General features: G+C 44.5%; 1 protein-coding gene across 1 annotated transcript in view; it reads right to left on the reverse strand.

Annotated features, from left to right (window-relative positions):
- Positions 1 to 26,623, reverse strand: part of LOC310790219 (rho guanine nucleotide exchange factor 37-like) — a gene marked incomplete at both ends in the record, with an annotated part of 32,796 nt that extends 6,173 nt beyond the window's left edge. Inside the window, 12 exons of the mRNA XM_083651892.1 lie at positions 450 to 628; positions 2,332 to 2,527; positions 5,620 to 5,748; positions 6,397 to 6,544; positions 6,743 to 6,912; positions 8,982 to 9,095; positions 11,092 to 11,196; positions 15,002 to 15,132; positions 15,630 to 15,829; positions 17,587 to 17,734; positions 20,806 to 20,935; positions 26,021 to 26,623. Of these exons, the coding sequence (XP_083508018.1) occupies positions 450 to 628; positions 2,332 to 2,527; positions 5,620 to 5,748; positions 6,397 to 6,544; positions 6,743 to 6,912; positions 8,982 to 9,095; positions 11,092 to 11,196; positions 15,002 to 15,132; positions 15,630 to 15,829; positions 17,587 to 17,734; positions 20,806 to 20,935; positions 26,021 to 26,623 (2,253 nt within the window). The remainder of the gene's footprint in view (positions 1 to 449; positions 629 to 2,331; positions 2,528 to 5,619; positions 5,749 to 6,396; positions 6,545 to 6,742; positions 6,913 to 8,981; positions 9,096 to 11,091; positions 11,197 to 15,001; positions 15,133 to 15,629; positions 15,830 to 17,586; positions 17,735 to 20,805; positions 20,936 to 26,020) is intronic.
- Positions 26,624 to 26,893: the final 270 nt, after the last annotated feature.

The raw sequence follows: 26,893 nt of genomic DNA on the forward strand, positions 1-26,893 counted from the left end.
TACAGGGTTTCTGTTTAATTCGTTGAAATACATTTTCTTCCTCCAAATGTGAGAATTTGAAAGCCTTTTATTCTGAAAGTAAATTGCTGTATTTCCGTGGCTAGTCTCGCTTAACTCTTGCTGTTTTGAGACAGCCCAAATATTATAAAGTCGTGTACGATTCAGAAAGGTAACGTTAGTTTAAATTTATATACAGTGATTACATTGATGAAGTGTTTGTCCGGCCGTGAACATGTCGTGGCGTTGGCACAGTTTATGTATTGAAGACAATGTCAGGTCAGTCTACTGGTTCCAGGTCACCTGGAGTTTATCCATTGAAACGCCCGCTCCAGGGGATCAGCTGAACGGGTTTTGGGAGGCGGTGTGAATGATGCGATGGCCTTCACCCCCTGCTGTTTACTCATGTTTAACTGGTACTTTTGATGTAAAACAAAAGGTATTACAGTCACCTGAAAGCAGGGAAGTCTCATGGCTGTGATTGGCTGGCTCCCTGGGGAAGTGTAGGAGTGTCGTCTGACGCCCGCCCCGCCCCCTGGCAGGGTCAGGTGGGGTGAAGGCGAAGGGGGCGGGTCCTCCGTTGGCTGGTGATAGCGAATCAGCTTGGAGGACGGCGCGTAGCCTCTTCTGCCTGGGTGCCACATACAGAGAGTGTAAGTATGGTGAGTGTTGAGGTTATAAGATGTAGCAATATACATTTTACACGCTCGACAACAAGAGTTGTAAAAATAGGATTCATTTTTATGATTTTCTTTTGCATCATTTAGCCCGAAACACAAATAAATAAACAAATAAATAAACAAACAAACAAATAAACAAATCAATCAATAAATGGGGGATCCTAGGTCAGGAATCTATCTTTTTAAAGGGCTTTTTATGCCCACTGACCACAATAGCTGACATTCAGCAAACACTTTAACCACTTTCCCAGTAACTACATTCTGAGAGTAGAATACACCAAGGTTCTGGAATGGATGCTGCCAAAGTGGCTGGTTGAGTCGAAATTACCAACCAAAATGTGCCTGCACTTGGCTTGTTTGTGTAATGATGGTAATTAACCAACAGGTGGCTCCCATGAGCTGCACTTGAGAAAAGCTGCACTGGCACCAGAGGGTTTCCTTCTGAGGGATCAGTAGTGTCCTCTCTCCTGCTAATCACCGCCAAGCCGTTTATCTCCTCTGCTCTGTCTCTAGTCTCTCTGTGGCTGTTACCAGCTCCTCTCTCCCTCCTGCCTCTGCTCTGTCTCTAGTCTCTCTGTGGCTGTTACCAGCTCCTCTCTCCCTCCTGCATCTGCTCTGCCTCTAGTCTCTCTGTGGCTGTTACCAGCTCCTCTCTCCCTCCTGCCTCTGCTCTGTCTCTAGTCTCTCTGTGGCTGTTACCAGCTCCTCTCTCCCTCCTGTCTCTGCTATAAATCACATCGTTAACCACTGACCTCTGGGTTCTTTCTCCCAACGTTAGCATAAACCCCTATTAAATCTGTTGATCGTATGTGAGAGTAACCAGAGGAATGTAGTTAATTTAATTAAAGGTCCTATTGATAACATTTTTGAAAAATAAAAAATAAAAAAATACATCCACTGAGCTTTTAGAAAGGTGCACTCATGGCTGTGTTTACTAATGTTAACATGCTTCGGGAAACACCATTATTGTTTTTCCCTGACTGGCTGCTTGCATCATCAACTATGTCTGTGATTGGCCCAGTTACACTATGACGCTGTCTGTGATTGGCCCAGTTACACTATGACGCTGTCTGTGATTGGCCCAGTTACATTGTAATTTCAGGAAATCACTGGGGATGGCTGGAGGTCCAGACTGATCCGTGGAGTGAAACAGAATGCAAGGTCATGTGATCAGGGCGGTTTTAACCAGGCTAGACTGTTGGGCAGTTATCACACAGAACACATTTATGAATGTGCCAGTGCTTGTTCTGTTATTTTCACTTATTGATCTCCTCCAGTTTATGCTGTGCTTTGTCTTGGAGGTCAACATGTCTCTCCTTTAGCCACATACACAGAAGAAGAGACAGGTTTCCGTTTCCAGTTAGTTTGGAATAAAGAAGAAACAACCTATATCAGTGCACAAAACATTGACATTTGCTATCGGGTAGCCTACATCTTTCCTGGGAAAGATTCTCTGCTGCACAGTAAGTGAAGCGACGGTGGTTTATTTGGAATAAACAGAAGAAGAAGAACAGCGGGAGGTAGTGATCATGAGCAGTGATAGCCACCACGACTGAACAGACGGAGAGAAGAGAAACTCAAACTGCATCAACAGACAAGCCAAGCTCCGCCCACACTGTTTGATTGACAGGTGACGGCGGTTGGTTCTTCTCACCCCCTGCGTCGACCAGCCAGCGTCTCTTGTCTCCGCGGCTGTCGGCCTCGCTGATGACGGCCACCAGCTCTCCCCGGGCCAGGCTGAGGTCCAGGTCCCTGCTGCCCACCACCGAGCACGACACCTGGTAGATCTTCCCCGAGCCGTGAGCCTGGGTCAGCTGCTTCAGACGCCGCTGAGACGACGGGCTCAGAGGCTGGAGCACACAGACACACACACACACACACACACACACACAGAGACAGACAGTCAGACAGACAGACAGACAGACAGACAGACAGACAGACACACACACACACACACACACACACACACACACACACACACACACACACACAGAGACAGACAGACAGACAGACAGACACACACACACACACACACACAGACAGACAGACACACACACACACACACACACACACACACACACACACACACACACACACACACACACACACACAGACACACACACACAGACACACACACACACAGACAGACACACACACACACACACAGAGACAGACAGACAGACAGACAGACAGACACACACACACACACACACACAGACAGACAGACAGACAGACAGACACACACACACACACACACACAGAGACAGACAGACAGACAGACAGACAGACAGACAGACACACACACACACACACACACACACACACAGTAGAATAAAGTGTTTGATGGATAGAACTAGAACAAACAGAATATTCTTAACGAACACTCTGCCGACTTTCAACCAGCTTTGTATCATTACAACATTAGTATATTTGAGTTACGTTGTGGACCAGTGATGTCATTCATGTACAAATGACATCACTGGTCCACAACCTAATTCAAATCAACTCTCAATAACTGTCAAACTAAATGAATGACTGTATGATAAACTACTGATGTTGTAATGATACAAAGCTGGTTGAAAATCGGCGGAGTGTTCCTTTAAGCAAATCCAGCTGGTACAATAGCAATGGTGACTGGTGAATTTTGGGACATACTGGAGAAAAAAAGTAAAAAAAATATCCTGCCCTGGTTGTTATGACTTTGTGAAAATAATAATCCAAACCTTTTTCACGCAAATAACTGAGACCATACAGTAATGATTCAACCTATCCAGATCATAAAAGCTTTAAAATCTGCAATTCTAAACACCCATATGAGTGAGTACCTCTTTCCTCTGGCGCACGGGAAGTGATGCATTTTAACGTTTCCGGCAGCAGCAACAACAGAGGTTTGTTTGGAATAAACAGAAGAAACTGGGCAGTTAGCATGAGCTGAGCTAGCCACCATGACACATTACCCGCTCGGAGGAAGGCAAGCTGCTAACAAAAAAAAAAAGCGAAAGTGAACGTCTACGAGCCAAAAGTAGAGAATGGGGCATTTATCTTACAAAGATGAAGAACACTCCAAGATGAGAAGGGAGGATGAGGAGCGATTATGTTTCGCTGTTGTTTTTTAGCTGAGGTCTACATTGAGAAGGCAATGCACGCTTTTATTTATATAGCACATTTCTTTATGCAGAAATGGCAAAGTGAGCTCAGAAGCATGACATCATGTGACTTGTACGTAGAATTCAAAAAAGAACTCAAACTGGAAAATTATCTGCTGTATGTAAACCAGAGGCATAGACATGCAATCTGTAACTTCAGGGTTAATAACACCAGAATCCCCAAGGTTGTTGGTAGATATAAAGGACTGCATAGAAGTATGAGGATCTGTAACCTCTGTAGTGACAACTGTGTGCGAGACGAGTATCATATTTTGTTTGAATGCAAGAATGCAATTATTTTTAATTTCAGAGTTATATTTACCCAGATATTATTTAACTCGTCCATCTATGTTTAAACTGATCTTACTACTACAGTCAGACAGACAGACAGACAAAAGGTTATGTGTAAATTAGGTGCTTTTTTGAAGAATGTCCTGCCTCTGTTAACACGTTCACTGCCAATGACGAGTTGACTCGTCAAACACAATCCAACCGTTCACTGCCAAGTGACTGTTCTGCCTGTTTGATTGAATTTCACAAAACTGCGATTATCTCAGCTTCCTGTCTCAGACACTGAAACCATGCTGTAATCAACGGCTAATATCTACATAACTACTAACTCTACAAACTAACTCTTTTAGACAGAGAAAGCACACATTCTATTAGTACTTTTGTGAACTTCGTGTTCACAAAGTCCAAGCAGAAAATTATCCTCGGCTCTTGTAAAATGAGCCAGAATCCTCAAAAAACGGCTTGGCAGAAGCTACCTACAGTAAAAAAAAAAATGGCTGGCAGTGAATGTGTTAAATGCCATATGCACTAGCCATGCTGTGTGCCATTGTATATTGTTTTTGTATGTTTTGTTTGTGCCTCGCCTCCATACCATGTGATCATGGTCAATGAGTCACATTAAATGAATGAATGAAAGAAATGCTGAGACCTGTGCATCCAGTTCATGCAGTTATCAGTGATGGTATGTCTGGTAGCTTGAAGGAATTTGACCTAGTTTCTGACGTCTGACATGAAGCTAAGCAGGAAATACAGGCAGCAGCAGCTGCAGCAGCAGCAGCAGCAGCAGCAGCAGCAGCAGAAGCAGAAGCAGCAGCAGCAGCAGCAGCAGCAGCAGCAGCAGCAGCGCACGGTGTCAGAGAGAGAGAGTTGCTTCAGCCTAATGAGTCACACACACACGTGCAGTGAAATCACCTCGCAAAAGAACCATGCTATATCCATCAGCTCCATAATCACATGTCAATAGACACCAGACCACAACACCAACACTTTTTCAACATCAGAAATGTTTGGGGAAATAAGGAATGCAAAGTAGACACTTTACTATTGAGAATATGTTTTGTCCATCATCTCTCACACTGTTACCAAATATTTCAAAATAAACAACCTCCCGCCAAAGGCCAATTATATTTTCAGAAAAGCGCTGATGTTGCCTTACATTAGTTTGAAAGCACTTAGGACGCATTTCAACCACACACACAGCATAGTATCGCCTCTACTCGCAACTGGTCGTCATAGCGACGCCACATGAAATTGCCACTGTGAAACTGTATTCAAGGAGCCTCTGAGGCTCCCTTATATAGCGACCCTACATGTACAATTAACCTCTTGCATTACATGGAACTTTTTATTTTATTTTATTTTTATTCCTAAGGTTACACACCAGAGGCAAAGCTAACCGAGTAGCTACCGTTAGCATTATGTGCACACAACAGAAGACAATTCTCTCTGACCAATCAGCAGTCTGTACAGTGTTTCAGGTACTCCAGCTGCAGTGTGGTACCCACCTGGACGATGGGGGCGTTGAGCGTGTCCTCCACGTTTCGGCACACCGTCTCCAGCCGCCTCGCCCCCTCCAACACCGCAGACTCCGCCCACTCCCAGAACACACGGGACTCCAGAGAGCTGTGAGGGAGCTGGAAGGAGATGGGGAGAGAGAGAGAGAGAGAGAGAGAGGGAGGGAGGGAGAGAGAGAGAGAGAGAGAGAGGGGAGGAGGGAGAGAGAGAGAGAGAGAGAGGGAGAGAGAGAGAGAGGGAGGGAGGGAGAGAGAGAGAGAGAGAGAGAGGGGGGAGGGAGAGAGAGAGAGAGAGGGAGAGAGAGAGAGAGAGAGAGATGAGGGGAAGGGTTTATGACAACTCAGCTGTTTTCTATAAACTATTTTCACAAACATGGCTGACATACTTCCGCTTAATTTTAACAGGATCTAAATCGGTTCTCTTTCCGTCTCGTCCGACTCTGTCTGTGATCCCTTATTTTGTGTTTCAACACAATACAGGTGTTGTCACTGACATGTCTTTCGGTTTCTGTTGTCAGACGACTGCAAGACTCTCCCATGTTACTCTTGTGAAGCACTTTGTAACTTTGCTCTGTGAAAGGTGCCTTGCTAAAGGGCACCTCAGTGGTGGTAATGAGGGAGGGGGAAGCGCTGCTTTTCCACTTTCTCCACCCGACTTTCTCCTGCCGGTGTGGTTTTGACTTTAGAGCACAGCACTAACAATGCCGGGGTTTCGGGGTTTCGGGGTTCGATTCCCACTACACATGATAGTGTTTATAGTGCTGTTACCTGTTGTGCGAAGCCCTGAAACAGCTGCTCCATGTCTGAAGCCAAGTCTTTATGCAGACAGCTGAACGTCCCCAACGTGCTCCACATCATCTGCAGAGCCAGGCCGTTAAACTGAGGGAGCTCGTTCAGGAGCAGCGTGTTGATCGTCCTGAGAGGAGAGGAGAGGAGAGGAGAGGAGAGGAGAGGAGAGGAGAGGAGAGGAGAGGAGAGGAGAGGAGAGGATGAGATCAGATATCAGGATCTTGCTCACAATTTCGTCTATTTACAGGGATCGAACCTGTGAGCCTCCAGTTATGGGACGGTCCCTCCAGACACCAGCCCAGCCTCCCCTCCCCTCTCTATGTACCTGTATGTGTTGGCCACGGCCTGCTCGTCGTAGCTCAGGGTGGATCGAGCTTCTATCATTTCGTAGTCGAGCAGCTTGTCCAGCCTCTTCCTGATCAGGTTCCTCGGGCCCACCAGGAGGTCGCGGAGCGCACACAGCGGCTTGTGGATCAACTTCTGCATCCTCGTCTCCTGGATGGAGTGATAGAAGGAGTGGTCTGCATGTTAAACATTGGCAAACTGTTGTTTTCTGTGACTGTGTGTGTCAGGTCTAAATCCCCATAAACCGGCTTTTCAATGATGTTCAGGACATCTAGATGAATGCATTTCTCCAGGCAAATTGTTCCAAAGTTTAGGCGCCCTGATTTCAGATGCTTAGTAGAGCTGCCGAAAATAATCGATTCAGAGATGCATCGCGATGCTTAATAGGACGATTCTGAATTGATTAACAAATATCAAAAATCGATTATTAAAAAAAAAAAAATTTTTTTTTTTTTATAATCAAATAAAATAGAATGTAAGTACATGCAGTTGTTTATTTTAATTATGGATCATAATACAATGCAATTCCAAATGCACTTTTATTTTAAAAGTAGCCACACAGTGAGAAAAAAGAAAGTGAGAAAAAATAAATCATGTATTGCGGAAAAAGTGATGCATCGATTTAAGATGCATCGTATAATCGAATCGAATCGAATCGTAGACTTGTATAATCGAATCGTATCGAATCGTGAGATCAGTGAAGATGCACAGCTCTAATGCTTAGTCATCTTTAGTTTTTAAACTGACCATTGGAACAGTCAGAAGATGTCTGCTGATAAGACGGCTCTGAAGTTAAAGTGGGAGACAAACCATTCACTGCTTTGACAGTTAACAAGAAATGCTTTAAATCAGTCCTTAAACTGAATGTTCAGGTGACTAGGACAGGACTACGAGACAGCAAAGACAGGACAGAGAGGCATATCAACCAGACACTGGTGTGATCAGGGTCATATGACTCCTCAGAGAATACATGTGACTTCCTAGCACAGAAAAACACATAGACAAGCAATGTCAGCATCGCCTGCGGCCTATTAAGTAAACACGTAGACAAGCATAAGTCAATGTCAGCATCCCCTGCGGCCTATTAGGTAAACATGTAGGTAAACACGTAGCGTTGGAATGAGATTCTCACACGGCACACAGAAACTACACTATGTGCTTTTGATGGAAATTACAAAACTGATTGTGTAGTGCAGCCATTCCCAACCTGTGGGCCGGGACCCACTGGTGGAGCCGCGAATGTATTGCAAGTGGCCCGCCAAATCATTTGCGAAACAAAATAAATATTATTATTATTATGTATGAGAATGCATTTCTTCATTGTTGATTGATACCGTTATTTAATTTGTAATCAATTATTTGTTAATTAACCTATTGTAGACAGACCCGCACTTTTAGTTTCTGATTTCTGTGTGGTGCTGATCGACAGCTCCTCTTAGGCCTTGGCCACACTGATCCGTGGTGTCTGTCCGTGTGCGTTCATTCCTCTGTTCACTTCCATTCATTTTCAATGACAGCTGTCCGACTGTCCGTGGAGCACTCAGAAGCGTACGTATCCAGAAAATTTGCATACGTTTTGATGGACAGAAAGTTGAAGAGGGATGAACTTTTTCTGGATGGACGTATCGGATGGATAGTCACTGTCCGTTTAGCCAATCAGAGTCGAGGTCTCGAGAGGAGGCGTTCCGAGATTTGTTTCAACTTTTCAAAGAAGATGGCGGCCGAGGCGGTGAAGGAGGCTATAATTAATGCTGTGTACACCATCCCGCTGTTGTACAACGTGATAGTCAGTGTCACCGTCTGATTTCACCATCTAATCTGGTCATTCAGTGGCATTTTATTGCCACATAAGTAACGTAGCGCACAGAGCTAATAGCTAGCTGACGCCAGCTTTCTTCTTCTCTCGGTTTATAGGCGGGTCGCTAACACCTTTAAGCTGCTTACCGCCACCTGCTGTACAAGTAGGTTACTTGTACATGCAACGGACATAAATCTATCCGTCTATCCGTTCTGTCCATTTTCTGACGGATCAGTGTGGCCAAGGCCTTATCGTTAAAATAAAGTGTTCTCTGGCCTGGGCGTCTGATTCCCTGCCTACAAACACAAGGGTCACAGGTTCGGGCCCCCGTGCTACCTCCGGCTTGGTCGGGCGTGCATGGTGTAGTCTGTTAGTCTGGATTTCCTGCATCGCCCGGCCAAGAACAAAACACTTGACTCACAAATGTAGGAAGTATCCATTGTCTGAGAGCGGTGGTGATCTCCTTGTAGGAAACGGCTGGTTTCTCTCCGTCCATGTCCAAGTCAAACTCCTCTGTTTTAGCAGCCAGGAAGCTCTGGAGACCAACGAAGAAGAGCTGAGTGTCACACTGTTGCACTCTGCACAAGTTTTATGTTCCTAGACTACTTTTGATTAACAGGCTGGCTGATTGTGGGATTATGGAATTTACCAACACTGACTGGTTTTTAGTGCTTAAACAATGATACACTACAATTCTATATTACGGTACTCAGATTTCTATCAAAAGCTTAATCATTTTCGTCTTTTGTCTAAAAAATACCAAACAAAAAATGGTGGTTACAGCTGATACAGCATCACAAATCCTTTCTTTGTTTCATATCAAAATGAATACTGCGACTTAAGAGTGAGGAAGGAAGGAAGGAAGGAAGCAAGGAAACAAGATTTACAAGTTACACAATATGTAAGAGCATATAATACCGTAAGTCACTATTGAAATTGCATCAGCTAAATGCCTAAATGGTAAAGAGTAAAGTCAACTTTTTGTGGGAGAAGAAGAAAAGAAAACAGCAGTAGAGAGAAGGGGGAGGAAAAAGAAGGAAGGAAAATATGAACAGATGGGGAAATGAGAAAATGGCTATACTGCAGGGTTTCCTCTATATGCATTTAGTAGCAGCGGCCCACCGCTGCTACATCCTGCCCACCGCTGCTTCAAAATAAGATATATATTGTTTGGGGGACCTGGCCAAGAAAAGCAGCATGAAGCTACATATGCTACAAACATGACATCATATAACATCACTTGTATAGAGTAATAAATGGTACAAAGCACAAACTGTTATAGAAAAGTAAATCCGTGCAAATTCTCCGGGCGGGCGCCGTCGTACGACACGCGCTTAAACCACCGTCCCACCCCCACTACCCCCGGCCCGAAAACACTGTACTGTATATACACTGTATATACACTGTAATACACTGTATGTATTAACTGTATATTTACACTGTACTGTAAAGAAGTAGAGGAAATACACTGCACTGTACAGTATACAAGGGATCAGCCAAGCAGCATTTTGGTAAACAAACCGCGTCACTGGGTGGCAACGGCAATGGAACCCTATGGAGCCCAAGTGGCATGGGGCTTGCGTGTCTGACTCTAGCCGGCTAACTCTGTTTACATTTTAAAAACTGCGACAGTTCACATAACTTTAACACGACATGCATACTGTATACATCAAACTCTTGAGCTACTTCTGTTCTCACTCAGAATGTCAAAATATAAGCAATGTCATGTATAGTTTTTGAGATATTAACGTTTGTTTGGCACAACTCATACTATTAACTGCCGCGGGGTTCCGCATTTCTGGGTGTCAAGTGACGTCACGCTGATTCATCCTATATAAGGAAGTAGGAACATGTTTAGAAGAGGGGGATACAACACTACTCCTTGTTGAGAGCAGACGCCTCTGGTGAGGAATAGAAAGAGGAGGGGGAACAGAGGTTCCTCAGAGGAGAACTTGAGAGTGGAAAGGTACACAGCAGAAAAGTCTGTTTGAGACCTCAGGCTCTGGAGGAACGTCTGACTCAACCACACACAGCCACTGGCTCATGGATAACGTTGACAGTCTAAAGCTGCATGTCCACTGGTAACTTCTGAGGCTTTGCATGGACTGACTGCTAACATCTGACTGGGAGAACAGATAGACACTCCCTTCTGCTTAAAGTAGAGGTGGACGATATATTGATATAATATCGATATTGTGATATCAGACTAGAGATCCTCTGGGATTTTGGTTATCGTAATATCGTGATATAGCTTAGGCTTAAGCTGATTTGACTGTTCTACAGTCGCGTTGTAGAGAGAAATGAACAATGAATGCCTCTACCTGCTTTACCATCATATGCACGTTATCCCACTAATGCTAATAATTTCATAATTTCCACAAAATATCGTCACATTATCATTATCAAGGTATTGGGTACAAATGATTGTGAGATTTCATGTTGGCAATGTTACCCTAACCCTCACCCAAAGTGAGTGTGAAGAGCGATGATGCTGAAAAAGAAAAAGGGTGTGCACAATTTGCTCCGCCTACCTGTAGATGGTGCAGGTACATCTCCACGTTCTCCAGCAGCTCCAGGATTCCGCTCTCCAACACGTAAAAGAAACCTTCCAGGGCGTCAAACTCCTCGTCCACCAGCTGGAACAGAACACACAGAGAGGACATAGAGAACGTTAGGCTTCTGACGGGGCAACATAACAAAGTGTCAGGAACACAGAGGGGACATACAGAACATCACATTTATATTTTTGTGTCCCAGGATGAGAGAATTCCTCGTTTAGTTGCCGTCTTGGAATTGTTTAAGCACCGCTGGGATGATGTTCTATGAAATCAACATTATGTACAAAACGTACCAAACCATATAGATTCCCCCATGACGACTGAAGAACGCTGGTTTCATGCTGCAGGCAGATGCATTTTGTCTACATGGATTCTAGCCACGTGCTGGAGCTGCTCCCCATCCGAGCTTCACTGCCTTTCTACAAAGTCTTACAACGATCATCATTCAATATTAATACTACACTAGTACATGCACACAGGGTACATTCTGTCCTCTTAGGTTACACTTGTTTGTTTCAATGCAGCTTTTTAATCGTCCGCTCACAACGGAAAGCATGAAATGACAGATCTGGATGCACACAAGAAAAATGGGTTCGGGGTTTTTTCGAGCCTCAAAATCAAAAATTTGTAGAGCCTCAAAATCAAAAATTTGTTGAGCCTCAAAATGTTACGCAGATAGAAACACGTAAGCTTTGTTAAAAAAGAGACGAAAAAAGAGTGGAATAACGCGATGACGATGGAAATATTGAAAACAAATACAGCCATGATGGGAGACATACATGTGACATTTTCATGCCCAGTGTGGTTGTCTGCAGATGTGTTGTAAAAAGAACTCTTGGAGATCTCAAAATCCATATTGAAATGGAAAGTGTACTAAGCGTAGCAGTGGATGGCACCTTGGGGAGTCCACATAGCAGCCCAGAGAAAGACAGCCAGTTCATGAACAGGTCATATCCTCTGCTCTCTCTACAGGTCTGTTTAACACCTCTCTGGTTAAACAGGTCATATCCTCTGCTCTCTCTACAGGCCTATTTAACACCGCTCTGGTTAAACAGGTCATATCCTCTGCTCTCTCTACAGGCCTATTTAACACCGCTCTGGTTAAACAGGTCATATCCTCTGCTCTCTCTACAGGCCTATTTAACACCGCTCTGGTTAAACAGGTCATATCCTCTGCTCTCTCTACAGGCCTATTTAACACCTCTCTGGTTAAACAGGTCATATCCTCTGCTCTCTCTACAGGCCTATTTAACACCTCTCTGGTTAAACAGGTCATATCCTCTGCTCTCTCTACAGGCCTATTTAACACCGCTCTGGTTAAACAGGTCATATCCTCTGCTCTCTCTACAGGTCTGTTTAACACCTCTCTGGTTAAACAGGTCATATCCTCTGCTCTCTCTACAGGTCTGTTTAACACCTCTCTGGTTAAACAGGTCATATCCTCTGCTCTCTCTACAGGCCTATTTAACACCGCTCTGGTTAATTATTAATTAGTGAGGTGTGGCTGGACTCAGGCAGGGTGAGGACTGGAGGCAGGGTGAGGACTGGAGGCAGGGTGAGGACCGGAGGCAGGGTGAGGACTGGAGGCAGGGTGAGGACTGGAGGCAGGGTGAGGACAGGAAGACTGTTTTCTGGCTCAGTGGCCCAGAGAGTTAGCTTCAGGGTCATTCACATGCAGAAACATCAATGCAATATCATACTTCATTGATCCTCACAGGGGAGCTCTTATCTTCCCCCTCCTCTACAGAGAGGTCAGAGGTCAAGGTCAAACTATGGGCTTGAACCCAAATCAAGGTCTCCCTACTAGGGATGCACGGTATACCGGTACTACAATGGTACCACGGTACCATGTCGTTAAAAACGGTACTATACCACGTTAATTTAGTACCGATACTTTTAAAAATGCAATGAGTTGCGTCAGTGTGTGACCGCCGCTGTTGGCGCTGCTCACCAAACGTCTGGTAGCCGAGACTAGCGGAGCAGCGAACATATAACCAAACTCCATTCAAAAACATGCAGTTTTAACGGAGGAAGAGAGCGAGGAGCTGGAACTGGAACATTTTCAATTGCAGATATAAGTTTGAATTCTGAAGGACAATGTGGTGCATTTAGTCACATGGTACTGGGAAGGGAAGGATAGGTTTCTACCTGAACTTGCTTTCACACTGAGCAAGACAATCAACAAGCTGCTGCAGACCACTACATAGATGCAATCAGAGCCTCTCGCACTGCCCGCAAACAGTCAGAACAGCTGTGTGTACAGTGTGTACACTGTGTACAGTAAAGTAAGTGATGCACAGGTTCATCTGTATGCCAGGCTGCAGTTAAAGCCACTTTAGTCAAGTCGAAGGGGAACAGCTTTACGACACAGAGGCCCACAGACAGACAGCTATATGTTTATATTATGAGCGATGTGTGTACAGTAGCTATCACGTCATGTCTTTTATTTGCTGGGCGATAACAAAGAGATAACATTGAGAAGGAGGTTTTACTAAGGTGTTTGTCATGTCGTGTTCATAGCTACATTCAGCTGCTGATGGCCAAAAACCTTTCAGGACTTGAGATAAAATGACTTTTTTTTCCACGGTGGGTTTTTATGAATTGGCTTTTTTACCAACGAAATCCAAGTATCCACCATTCAGCAATGAGGAAAAACAACTCCATTTAGCAATTTATGCCCGTTATTTTTAACCATGTGCTTTGAATGGATTTCATGGGTCTTTAGGGCCATGAAACCAATCCAACCATCGAGGAAACTATTCAAATTTAAGTCCGAAAAGTGGAAAGTGGCAAAACTCAGTTTCAGTTAGTCCTAGCTGGCCTACCCTGGCTGCTATAAAACTCAGTTTCAGTTAGTCCTTGCTGGCCTACCCTGGCTGCTATAAAACTCAGTTTCAGTTAGTCCTAGCTGGCCTACCCTGGCTGCTATAAAACTCAGTTTCAGTTAGTCCTAGCTGGCCTACCCTGGCTGCTATAAAACTCAGTTTCAGTTAGTCCTTGCTGGCCTACCCTGGCTGCTATAAAACTCAGTTTCAGTTAGTCCTTGCTGGCCTACCCTGGCTGCTATAAAACTCAGTTTCAGTTAGTCCTAGCTGGCCTACCCTGGCTGCTATAAAACTCAGTTTCAGTTAGTCCTAGCTGGCCTACCCTGGCTGCTATAAAACTCAGTTTCAGTTAGTCCTAGTTGGCCTACCCTGGCTGCTATAAAACTCAGTTTCAGTTAGTCCTAGCTGGCCTACCCTGGCTGCTATAAAACTCAGTTTCAGTTAGTCCTTGCTGGCCTACCCTGGCTGCTATAAAACTCAGTTTCAGTTAGTCCTAGCTGGCCTACCCTGGCTGCTATAAAACTCAGTTTCAGTTAGTCCTAGCTGGCCTACCCTGGCTGCTATAAAACTCAGTTTCACTTTGTCCTAGCTGGCCTACCCTGGCTGCTATAAAACTCAGTTTCACTTTGTCCTAGCTGGCCTACCCTGGCTGCTATAAAACTCAGTTTCAGTTAGTCCTAGCTGGCCTACCCTGGCTGCTATAAAACTCAGTTTCACTTTGTCCTAGCTGGCCTACCCTGGCTGCTATAAAACTCAGTTTCAGTTAGTCCTAGCTGGCCTACCCTGGCTGCTATAAAACTCAGTTTCAGTTAGTCCTAGCTGGCCTACCCTGGCTGCTATAAAACTCAGTTTCAGTTAGTCCTAGCTGGCCTACCCTGGCTGCTATAAAACTCAGTTTCAGTTAGTCCTAGCTGGCCTACCCTGGCTGCTATAAAACTCAGTTTCAGTTAGTCCTAGCTGGCCTACCCTGGCTGCTATAAAACTCAGTTTCAGTTAGTCCTAGCTGGCCTACCCTGGCTGCTATAAAACTCAGTTTCAGTTAGTCCTAGCTGGCCTACCCTGGCTGCTATCCCAGTCTCGTGTTTGATGTGCTGGCTGAGTCTTGCCGTCTTCTTTGCGATGCTGTGGCTGTTGAAGCGGTTGAACTTGTCTTTGATGGTCAGCGTCTCCGTCTTCTTGTATTTGTCAGCTACAATCAAAAGACAAGGTTCAGTTCATACAGAGGTCAGTTAGTCATACAGAGGTCAGTTAGTCATACAGAGTAGGGATGGGGCCGATCCGATCCAATATCGGTATTGGGTGCCTATATTGGCACTAATTCACAAATAGGGGGGGGATATATATATATATATATATATATATATATTTTTGGTATCGGCAGATATCCAAATTCAGGTATCGGAATCGGATCGGAAGTGAAAAAATGTGGATCGTGCATCCCTAAACAGAGGGCAACTTTTAACAGGCAACAGCCCCCCTGGGTTTTGACACTGCAGCTCATATTTTGATGTGGGTCTGGGATGTTAGCACCAATAGCACAAATGGCCTTACAGTCTCATTGGTAGCTATAACTACACATTGAGCTACACGCTACATATTGGTTTATTATTTTTGAATAACGTTACACATTCACTGCTATCAGATCGTATGATAGTAGCAGGCGGTCATGTTGCTAATCCCTCTCACCGACTTCCCGGAAGCGCTTGTACTCGTTGATGCGGCAGTTTAAGGCGATGGCCGTGTGAGCGGTCTGCTCCAGCAGGCTGTAGGCGGGGTGAGCGGGGTCCGTGTGCTTCTTGATGGTCTGCAGGAGGAGCGGGTAGCGGGCGATCCGCTGCACCGGCATCACCAGGAAGAAACTCAGAGAGGTGGCGTTCACCTCGGGCCTGGACAGAGAGGAATCGGAGAGAGGAACGACAAGGTTCAACAACACTGATGCCACTGTGATGACCCAAAGGTAGGTGAGTGGTACATCTGTGGCGTATTGTGTCATGCAGTTGTTGCATTGAGTGTGTCTTTTGAACGCCCACTAATAAACGAATAAGCTTGGGGTTCAATGTCTTCCTAAAGGACACTTTGGCAGGACAGTGAGGACACGTCACACATCGGCTGTTACAGGAAACAGGCCTCTGAGCTTTTAGTAAGTTGGCAGTCTCTCCAACGACAAAACCACCCTGCACCTTGTTTTATTTTTTTATATTGTTGGGACATTTTTTCTCTTTTTGCCCTCACAAACAAGACTATTTAGGTGCGCAGCAAACAATCTTTTATACAAATACAATTATATAACATCGTACCTTTTGTCAGTGGAGCTGTATACTTGTTACTGTGTCCTACAACAGTATGTCTATCACTTTTTGTCTACCACATTCTTTTATGCGAAAAGCAAAAGATTCACTGCATGATAAACCTGCTTTCCGAGCAAGTAAATGACCTCTTAGGGACTCAATATGCGGACACTGTGTGGTACTTTCCCCCACTGTGCCACAAACACCTGCAAAGTGGATCTCTTTGCAGTTGTGCAAAGTCCCGGAAAGTCGGTTCTTCGTGCAGTGATTGATATTTGTAAGCAGTGACCACTTGCTGCAGCTGATTCTTTTGACCTCGCGAGGCTGCTGGATTTGCACAAGATCATGATGACATCACGATCACATGACAAATCCATCTCGGCACGCTCCGATCTATTGGTTTGAATCCGATCCACCAGCGGTTTGCACCAATCAGCATCCTGTGAGGCAGCTAGGGGCGGGCTTTGGTAGTGACGCCAGCGAGAAGCGAGCCTGTGATAGACGTGATAGACAGATGGTTCATCCAATCAGCTGCCAAGTAGCTTAAAAAAAAAAAGTGCCTGCCCCTTTCAAAGGTTTTTCCGAGTGTGCTCCAAGATGGTTCTGTGAAAACAAACCATCTGGCAGCGTCAGGTTAGCCATGTTTAAATGATGCCTCAATGCTAAAAAAATATATTAGAACACTTCCTGTGACCCTGGATGGGGCAGGGACCCTATTTATGCCTAAAGAAGAAAGTCCTTATTGAAATCTTCACATCTTCGGTGAAATTCCGGACTATAAGCCGCACCTTTTTTCCCGTTTTTTGGCCTTTTTTGGCCCCTGCGGTATAACGGTGCGGCTTATCTATGGATTTTTTCAAAAAAAAAAAAAAAAAAATCTCTCTTTTTTAGCACTCTTTCTAACTATAAATCCTATATAACTATAATAAGTTTTAATTTCCTCTCTTGCCCTCTTTTCACCACACTGTATGACACTGTATGACACTGTGTGCACTGTAAAAAACAACACAGGTGGTGTTGTGTTATGTTGTTTTGTTGAAATGTTAATAAATGGGAGCTTCCTCAAACAGCCATCTCTTTCCCGACAATCCCCTCTGTGCATGAACCCTTACATATGGTAATTAAACATTAAAACACAAAAAAAAAAAAAAAAAAAAAACATTAAAACACCCGCGGCTTATAGTCCGGTGCGGCTTATATAAGAAAAAAATAGTCAACTTTGCAGGTGCGGCTTATACACCGGTGCGGCTTATAGTCCGGAATTTACGGTAGTCACTTTTATCCAAATGGTCTTACTGCACAACGACTGTGTGCACGATGAGTCTGGGAAACAGTAGAAGATGATGTGAACGTACGCTGAGGTCTTGATGACTCGGACGACCTCGGTCCAGAGCTCCTCCTTCTGTTTGAAGTCGTTCTCCACGGCTGTGATGTTGTTGTAGTTGGCCAAGAATTCCTTATAGGCCACCTCGATGTCTGAAGACAGACTGAGGAACGAATCACCTGCCAGAAAGACAAGCAGATATACACTTCAGAGATTTGATTTAACATGACTGTTATCCTTTGGAGGCAAAACGTAGTCACTGCTCATTTGTGAAACAGAAGAAAATGGCTTTTACCCTACTTGAGGGGGTTCCAGGGGGTCCCCAGCCAAAAGGGGGGTAATTTATTTTAGCTATAATTCCATTCATAAGTGACACAATGACTATTTTGGTCATGGGTTTTATACACTTTCTGTAATAAAACATCTAAAAGCATCAATCTTATTATCATATGGGGGACCGTGGGACAAAATCCTATCAAATGGGGGTCCGTGGTCTAAACCAGTGGTTCTCAAATGGGGGTCCGCGGACCCCCAGGGGTCCGTGGCACTTTGCCAGGGGGTCCGCGAAAAGTTTTCAGGTAAAAAAAAAATATATATATATATATATTTTTTTTTTTAATAAAAAAAAAAAAAGCTACACATTACTTATTCCTTCTCAAACTACTTCCTACATGGTGCTAGTCTATCAAAATATCTTGGCTGTCATTGATTGTGTTGCATAGTGGTTTTCTGTACTGTTGACAAATTGTGATATTGTAAGTCGCTTTGGACAAAACAAAAGCGTCTGCTAAATGACGTAATGTAAATGTAATGTAATAAAAAAATATATATATCTTTTTTTTTGCAAAATCTTCATAGTTCAACGAAAATAGTTTATGCTTTAAATCTAAAATGGTTCATGGATTACATTCTAATAACAAACCTATCAAATTAAAAGTCAAGCACGTTACCGTGGAAACAATTAAGCTTAGCCCAAAATCACAAATCAGAATGAGGGGGTCCCCGGTATATTTTCTATCTTGTAAGGGGTCCTTGGCTGAAAAACATTTGAGAACCTCTGGTCTAAACTTTGTCAGTTTAGGGGTCCTTCCTGTGAAAAAATGAACCACTGAACTAGAAGACTGCCAGGATTATTTTACCCCATATAGTTTAGTTGACAATTTACTTGTCAACACTATACTTGTCAATACTGATTACCGTTGTGTTTATTGGCCTTAAAATCATGGAGTATTGTATGGCATTAGTCAAACACTTGGACAGAGAAACTCTACTCCTTTGACTTTGTCACTTTGACTTTGTCACTATGACTTGGCTTTATTATGTCATAAACTGCATAAACAAGTTTCAACGGCCCTGACAATGACCTCTGTGTGTGTGTGTGTGTGTATGTGTGTGTGTGTACGTGTGTGTGTGTGCGTGTGTGTGTGTGTGTGCGTGTGTGTGTGTGTGTGTGTGCGTGTGTGTGCGTGGTGTGTGTGTGTGTGTGCGTGTGTGTGTGTGCGTGTGTGTGTGTGTGTGTGTGCGTGCGTGTGTGTGTGCGTGTGTGTGTGTGTGTGTGTGTGTGTGTGTGTGCGTGTGTGTGTGTGCGTGTGTGTGTGTGTGTGTGTGTGTGCGTGTGTGTGTGTGCGTGTGTGTGTGTGTGTGTGTGCGTGTGTGTGTGTGTGTGTGTGCGTGTGTGTGTGTGTGTGTGTGCGTGTGCGTGTGTGTGTGTAAAGGGCTTTGCTGAGCTGTAGGTGTGAACTGGTCTAGATAACCTCATGCATATGTGATAACATGTGGAGGTGTGAAGGCTTGACTTCCTTCCTGGCGGTGTGGACAGAGTCATGTGATCTGTCTGTCTCTAGAGCAGTGTTTCACGCAGGTGGTGTCACAGGAGATTTGATTTGGGTCGCCAAATAAATTTGCTGATTTTTTTCCACGGTCTTTTATTTAAAATGTCTCAATTGTTTTAGTGTTAAGAAATAAAAAATAATTACATCACCTGTTAACTCTAACAGGCGATGTAATGCCTAAGTGCATTGTATTTGGTCTCATTCATAAAGTATTGAACATGTGTACGGTATATGTTTTCAATAGGCCTAACACGTCTTCTTACTAGGACCAAAAAGCGAGACCATGTCACACCTGTCCTGGCCTCTCTCCACTGTCTGGCTCCCCGTCCGTCAACGCATTGATTTTAAACTGCTGCTGATTGTTTTTATAGCACTAAACGGGCTAGCCCCTTCTTATCTCGCCGAGCTCCTGGTCCACCACGCCCCATCCAGAGCCCTAAGGTCCGCTGACCAACTGCTGCTGGAGGTGCCCAGGACAAAGTTAAAGTCCAGAGGAGACAGAGCCTTCACAGCTGCTGCCCCTAGGCTCTGGAACAGCCTCCCCCTCGCTATTAGATCAGCCCAGAGTCTAGTTTATTTTAAATCTCTACTAAAGACCCACCTCTTCTCCCTGGCTTTTGACTCGAGTTGAGCTTTTTCTGCACCTTTCGTTTATTTATTTATTTTATTCTTTTTACTCATTTTGGCTTTCAACTTCTACCCATTTTTATTACTTGTTTTACTGCACCTTGTACTGCACCTTGCTCTCTGATTAATGCATTTGTACCTGCTTTATGCTCTGTGTTTTTACCTGTAAAGCACTTTGATCGGCCTGTGTCGTTGTAAATGTGCTCTATAAATAAACTTGACTTGACTTGACTTGACTAACACACACATAGGTTGTGATTTATCAAACATATACATCTTCAAAATGGCTGGTTTACCTATTCAATAGAATATGAGGTGATGTGGAAATTTATGTAAAAATAGGTCAGGAACGTTCATTTATGCACAAATTCACTTGTACTTATTTATAGACCTATTGTGAATTGGGTCGTGATGGTTTGTCATGTTTTAAAAGAGTGGGTCCCCAGAAAAAGAAAAGTTTGGGAAACACGTAAAATTGTTTGGGTCTAGAGAGGAAACAGCGTTCCTGAAGTCAGCAGCGTTCTCTCTGCTTCCTGGTGGAATGCTCAGGCTGCTGTTGCCAGGCAGCAAATGTCACTCCAGCCAATCAGCAGAGGGGAGTTTTTGGCTGATATCGCCTGGCAACAACTTTCAGGTCCACGTGGTAAAAATGGGATTCCAGCCAGATGAAAATACTTCCAGTCAAAGACGACAGCTCTAGGTATGTGCTATGTGTATTGGGCGGGTTAAGTGTGTGTGTGTGTGTATGTCTGTGTGTGTGCGTGTGCGTGCGTGCGTGTTGTGCCCCTTACAGAGTGTCTCCAGGAAGAGTGGATCTCCAGGCTGGACATGCTTCTGGTCCAGCAGGCTGAGGAGTCGGCCCGACACCTCGATCACCTCCTCGATGTGCAGGAACATGCTGTCCAGGCCGACCAGAGGAGGCTGGACACACACACACACGCACGCACACACACACACACACACACACGCATGCACGCACACACGCACACACACACACACACACACACACACACACACACACAAAACATGACTGATATTATCCTTCATGCACACTCACAACCAACTCTCTGACATTCTGCCTACATGTGAGGTTTAGCAGTCAGCCGTACATGCAGAGTTGCAGACTCAGCATAATCACTTCACATGGGGATTTTAGGCTTGGCCCCAAAACACCCAAACTGATGTGTTGATACTGTATGTACCTATTTTGACTTGATCACTGTCTTGATTTCATTTGTCCTAAATGTAATCCATTTCATAGGTCTGGAAAAACCTAACCTTGAAGCTGTGCTCGCTAAGCTAAGTGGCTACAGCTATTCGGATGTGAAGGAGTGACATGCTAGCCACATGTAAACAAACTGAAAAATGTTGAACAGGATATCTTCTTCCAGTACAAATTAGTATTCTTGGAAGGACAATAGTGAAGACTGTCATGGTACTACAAAACATTACTGATAGGGAAAATTTGACAACTGTATTTTTGCCCAAATGTGATTGGTTCTTTCATCTTTTGCTTGTTGCATCATGGGCCTGGTTCACGTTGTCACCGATCCCATCATGCCATCACTCGCTTCTCTTGAACAGAGGCAAACTGTTTACTGTGACATCACATCTGGTGTACTGTGACATCACATCTGGTGTACTGTGACATCACATCTGGTGTACTGTGACATCACATCTGGTGTGCAACTGGAATACGTGCATTGGTGTAAAAACAGCCAAGGGAGACTGACTGTCCACAGTGTGCAGTTGGCAAAATATGTATCCAGCAAACAGAGGCTGAATGCTACAGGAGCACAGCACAAACACACACATCCTGGGGCAGAATAATGGGCACCATTATGTAAGCTAACTTTAAATATGATTATGATGTGCCACTTCATTCACACAAACATGAATTGTGTTGAGGATATTATCATGCTTTCTGAATGAACTGTTGTGTAATTAATTAACTGCAGTATAGGACGAATCAGCGTGACGTCACTTGACACCCAGAAATGTGGAACCCCGCGGCAGTTAATAGTATGAGTTGTGCCAAACAAACGTTAATATCTCAAAAACTATACATCACATCGCTTATATTTTCGATGGGGGTCGATGGCATCGGCCATCGTCCATGGTGCCGACCCTAATTTGTACGATAATTTACCGCCAAAACCAATAGCATTTTGACCCTCTGCTCTGGTACGATAATTCGACACTGCCCAGAATGCATTTCGGCAAGAACACTCTGCTCCGCCATTTCCCCGACAAAAGCAACAGTTTACTTTCTGTTTAGTTTGGGCTCTATCTATGGTTAGGTAATATGACTCCAGAGTGGAGGACATCTATTGCAGCGAGCGGCCTCTCCACGGACGGACAGACCGGGACAGACGCTCGGCGTACGGAGGTAATGATCCGAGGGAACATTTATTGTTTATTCAAATCGTCACAGGTGTTATTGCTCGATTTGCAGCTTTTCATGCCAGATGCTTCACAAAAACCAGTCTAGATGCAGCTATGTGTGTGTGGGGGAAAAACAAAAAACAAAAGAGAATCCTAATTACAACATAAAAGTCCCACATATTAATAGAAAGTGGTGTCTAACCTGGCTGCACCATGCTCTTTAAGCGAATAAATTGATTTACACGTTTAATAAATGTCTAACTAATGCAATGCATGAGCATGCATGTGTATGCATGTTGTCTGCTCTCTAGATATGCAAGAGAATGTGAATGCACGGCTGATACAGAGCCACTTTGTGACACTGCGTTCTCTTGTAATGGGAGAACAGTGGACACACTTTAGTGGTGGAAAACTGAACAATCTGCACATCTCCACAGAGAACAAGCCAGCGACGTTCCTGCCCGACAATGAGATCATTCATCTGTGCAGTTATTCTACGTTTTCTCTGCTGCTGCTGCGCCCGCCGGCCCGGCCGCCCGCCCGCCGGCCCGGCCCTCCCTCTCCTTGACCCTGATCCTTTCCTCTATCTATCATCAGGGAGGTGGTCCTATAAGGGCTGCAAAAAAACAGGAAATAATCCTTAACCATTAGAAATCAATGGGAGGTGTACGTTCAAGAACATGTATTTTGTCCTTCACCTTTTTACACCTCTCTCTCTCTCTCTCTCTCTCTCTCTCTCACATCGCAGTCTCCTTAATTCCACTCATCCATTACTGCATCGCACATTTGCATTCGCTCTCTCAATATTACCTTTGACTAACGCCACATAACCGAGACAGATCTCTCTCTTGATGGCCTATCTATCTCGCCACCCAGTCGCCCATTTTCCTCCTACTTCCACTCCCTCCTTACCTCATCAGTCCATAGCTTACCCGTTCCACTCCTTCATTTCCCTCTCTCTCTCTCTCTCTCTCTCTCTCTCTCTCTCTCTCTCTCTCTCTCTCTCTCTCTCTCTCTCTCTCTCTCTGTGTTTTATTGTTCATGTGCCCGTTCATAGCTCAGTTCTTCCATCCCATAAAGCCCAATTCCCTTCTGTTTTTATGAGTCCTGGTTTCAGCGCAGCAATAAGAAAGTCTTATTCAACCGTGATGGAAGACACCTTAAAGCTAATGATAATAAAGCATTGAACAGCTTCAACATAAGCGTTCCTCTGGATGCTGCTGTGTCAATTTATGACTCTTTATTTAATGTGCGATCATAGGATTTATTGTATTTTAAATGAGGTATTGTATTATCAGAAGGATATAGTGTACATGAAGTACTGTAAGAGGCAGCAGGGAGGAGGGACACGTGTCCTTCAGCCGGACAACAAGCATCTGCATTTATTTCCCTAGTCCCTAGTCCACAAAAATGAGAATTTATTTCAGTCCCTAGTCCACAAAAATGAGAATTTATTTCAGTCCCTAGTCCACAAAAATGAGAATTTATTCTAGTCCCTAGTCCACAAAAATTTGAATTTATTTTAGGCCCTAGTCCACAAAAAATATAATTTATTTTAGTCCCTAGGCCACAAAAGTGAGAATGTATTCTAGGCCCTAGTCCACAAAAGTGAGAATTTATTCTAGTTCCTAGTCCACAAAAATTAGAATTTATTCTAGGCCCTAGTCCACAAAAAATATAATTTATTTTAGTCCCTAGGCCACAAAAATGATAATTTATGTTAGTCCCAAGGCCACAAAAATGAGAATTTATTTTAGCCCCTAGTCCACAAAAATTTGAATTTATTCTAGTCCCTAGTCCACAAAAAATAGAATTTATTCTAGTCCCTAGTCCTCTCCATCCTATCGCCAAAGCTGGTCTGGTGTTCTGGTGAGACTGATGTTGCTGGGATGCAGATAGGACTAAGCTAATCCCTGTATGACATTTTGTAACCTGTATTTGTCAAAGGAAGGTTGACTGAGCTAGAAAGATCCACATACAAAACAATGTGTATGCAAAGAACAAAAAAAAAGGGGAACAAAATACACAGATGTTGTGTATTTTGTGTCAAAGTCAGCTGAGCATGCAAAGCTCTGCTTCACACTTCTCAATAGCTGTGCTTACATGCACACTTTTATCATTCTGATTGAAATCATTCTGATTGAAATCATTCTGATTGAAATCATTCCGATTGTAGATTTTAGGATAACTGTTTACATGGGATGTGGTCTAATACGGTCTGGTGTTTACATCCACGACACATTTCATCAGTACAGCATGTTGTGACATGCGTAAAAGTGATGAATATACAACATGCATTTGTCTTCCTCAACGGCTACCTTTCAGCACCAACCCACTCGGCAACATCCCTTCAGCACGTTTTGGGCCTTTTGCCGAAACATCAGTCGGTTTTGGCCCGTTTATTCTGAGTGAGGTGTTTGGAGCATTTTTATTCCATTCAGGCTTTTAAACACATTCTAACAATGGGGATATATGGTAACCTGACGCTGCCAGATGGACGGTATAGCTCCACATAGTTTCACTAAACCAGTCGATCTGGGAATGCAGTAACCAGACCCGCTGACGGAGGCGGGCACTTTTTCCAAGCTACTTGGCAGGTGATTGGATGACCCATCTGTCTATCACCGCTGGTGGGTGTTAACTTCAACCAATCAGATCGCCGAAGGTGCCTGTGCTTGATCTCCGTGGTATTCATTGATTGAGTCCTCACGGTCGTAAAGTCACCTTCGCAGCATTTAGTTAGATTATAACGAACTAGTTGTGTGGCTTAGCCTTCCCAAATGTTGAGGGTCGTTTTTTAGAATTTAATACATAGAATTGGGAACGTTACATTCAATTTCATTCAGACTGCCTGTCACTTCCGCGGCGGCAGCCATGTTGACGAGTGAAAAGAACTACAAAGACCATGTACCCACTACTTGCCCAGACGAGCCTGAGCCCGCCTACGGCTGCCGCTGATTGGTCGGGCCGGCATGGTTCGACCAATCATCTTAACTGCCTGTGCATGACAAGATGGAGACGTCGAGAGAATCTCTTTTGATCTCGCGAGGTTATCCATCTTGCAAGCAAGGTTAGATATATGGCTCCATGACAGTAAACATGGCGATTGTTTCCACACGTTGGAGCTGCTCAGTAGAACCATGCTACTGTTGGTTCACTGAGAAGCTCCACCGTTGCAGTTTGGGGTGAGGTGCCTTGCTCAAGGGAACTGCGATGATGACTGCTGAGGGAGAGGAAAGCATGGTTCATTCCCCCCCCCCCCCCCCTGCTGAGATTTTCCATCTTGGTACTACTGACCTATAGCATAATATTTAGCTTACCAACACCCTTCCCATACAAATAGTGTGCAATGCTCCTTTAGATTCAGATTCCTTGTATGTAACTTGCACACTGTGGCAATAAAAGTGATTCTGATTCTGATCAGAATGGTTTAAACAGTTTTAATCACACAACCTTGTTTCGGTTTCCTGAACCCTAAGGAAATAATCATGATCACAACATTCAGCAAAATCATCAGAATTAGCGCCTCCCTGCCATAATCATGCATAGGGCTGACACACACACACACACACACACACACACACACACACACACACACACACACACACACACAGTTGATACCTGTACTTTGCGCAGGTTGCTCCTGATGGTGACGCTGCTGACTTGCAGCAGTCGAAGGTAATTCCTCTCAGTCTGGACGAGCTCCTCCATAGCCATCAGCTGTCTCTGGGCCGCCCTCTCCTTAGCTGCTGCCGCCTCCTCTTCAGAGCGCTTCCTGGTCTCCTCCACCTCCTCTTCAGAGCGCTTCCTGGTCTCCTCCACCTCTTCTTCAGAGCGCTTCCTGGCCTCCTCCACCTCCTCCCCCGGCGACGTCTCCTCCTCTGCTACTGACCAGCCATCATGTGAGGAAAGTTCCGAAAGTGCCTCTGCAGGGGAAACGTCTGTATCTAAAAGTTCCTCGTCTCTCTCCGAGGCTTCGGACGGCGCCTCCACAAACACAGATACGTCCGACTCCTTCGTCTCCTCCTCTGGATTGAACGTCTCGTCTCCGACTTGGTCCGTTCCTTCCTCGGCGCTGCGGTCGTTCCTCTCTCGCCGTCTTTCTTTCAGCAGCTCTTTGTCCATGTGCTTCTCTGCAGCTCCGAGGGGAGAGCGGTCGGAGGACGGCGGCCTGCGGAGAGGCAGTTTGAGGGAGGCTGGCTGAGGCCTCCGGGGAACCTCCATGATGGAGGAGATCACTGTTAGAGAGGAGAAGATAATACCATCATTAGAAGCAGGGTCTGTGGCTTCTTAGTCTATATCTACAATAACAGCATTTTATCACCATGAAAGCAATTTGGGGGTTCATTCAGGATTGGACAGGACAAACAAAAGATGAACCTCTTGTTCTTGGTTTGGATTGCAATGTCATGCAATATAAACAGCCATATTAAGAAATCATTTTGTTTTGTATTGAGCCTTAAAGTGTTTTCCTCCATCAGTCTTTGGCTAATT

This window comes from Poromitra crassiceps (genome assembly GCF_964638095.1).
Source record: "Poromitra crassiceps genome assembly, chromosome: 15".
Lineage (NCBI taxonomy): Eukaryota > Metazoa > Chordata > Actinopteri > Beryciformes > Melamphaidae > Poromitra > Poromitra crassiceps.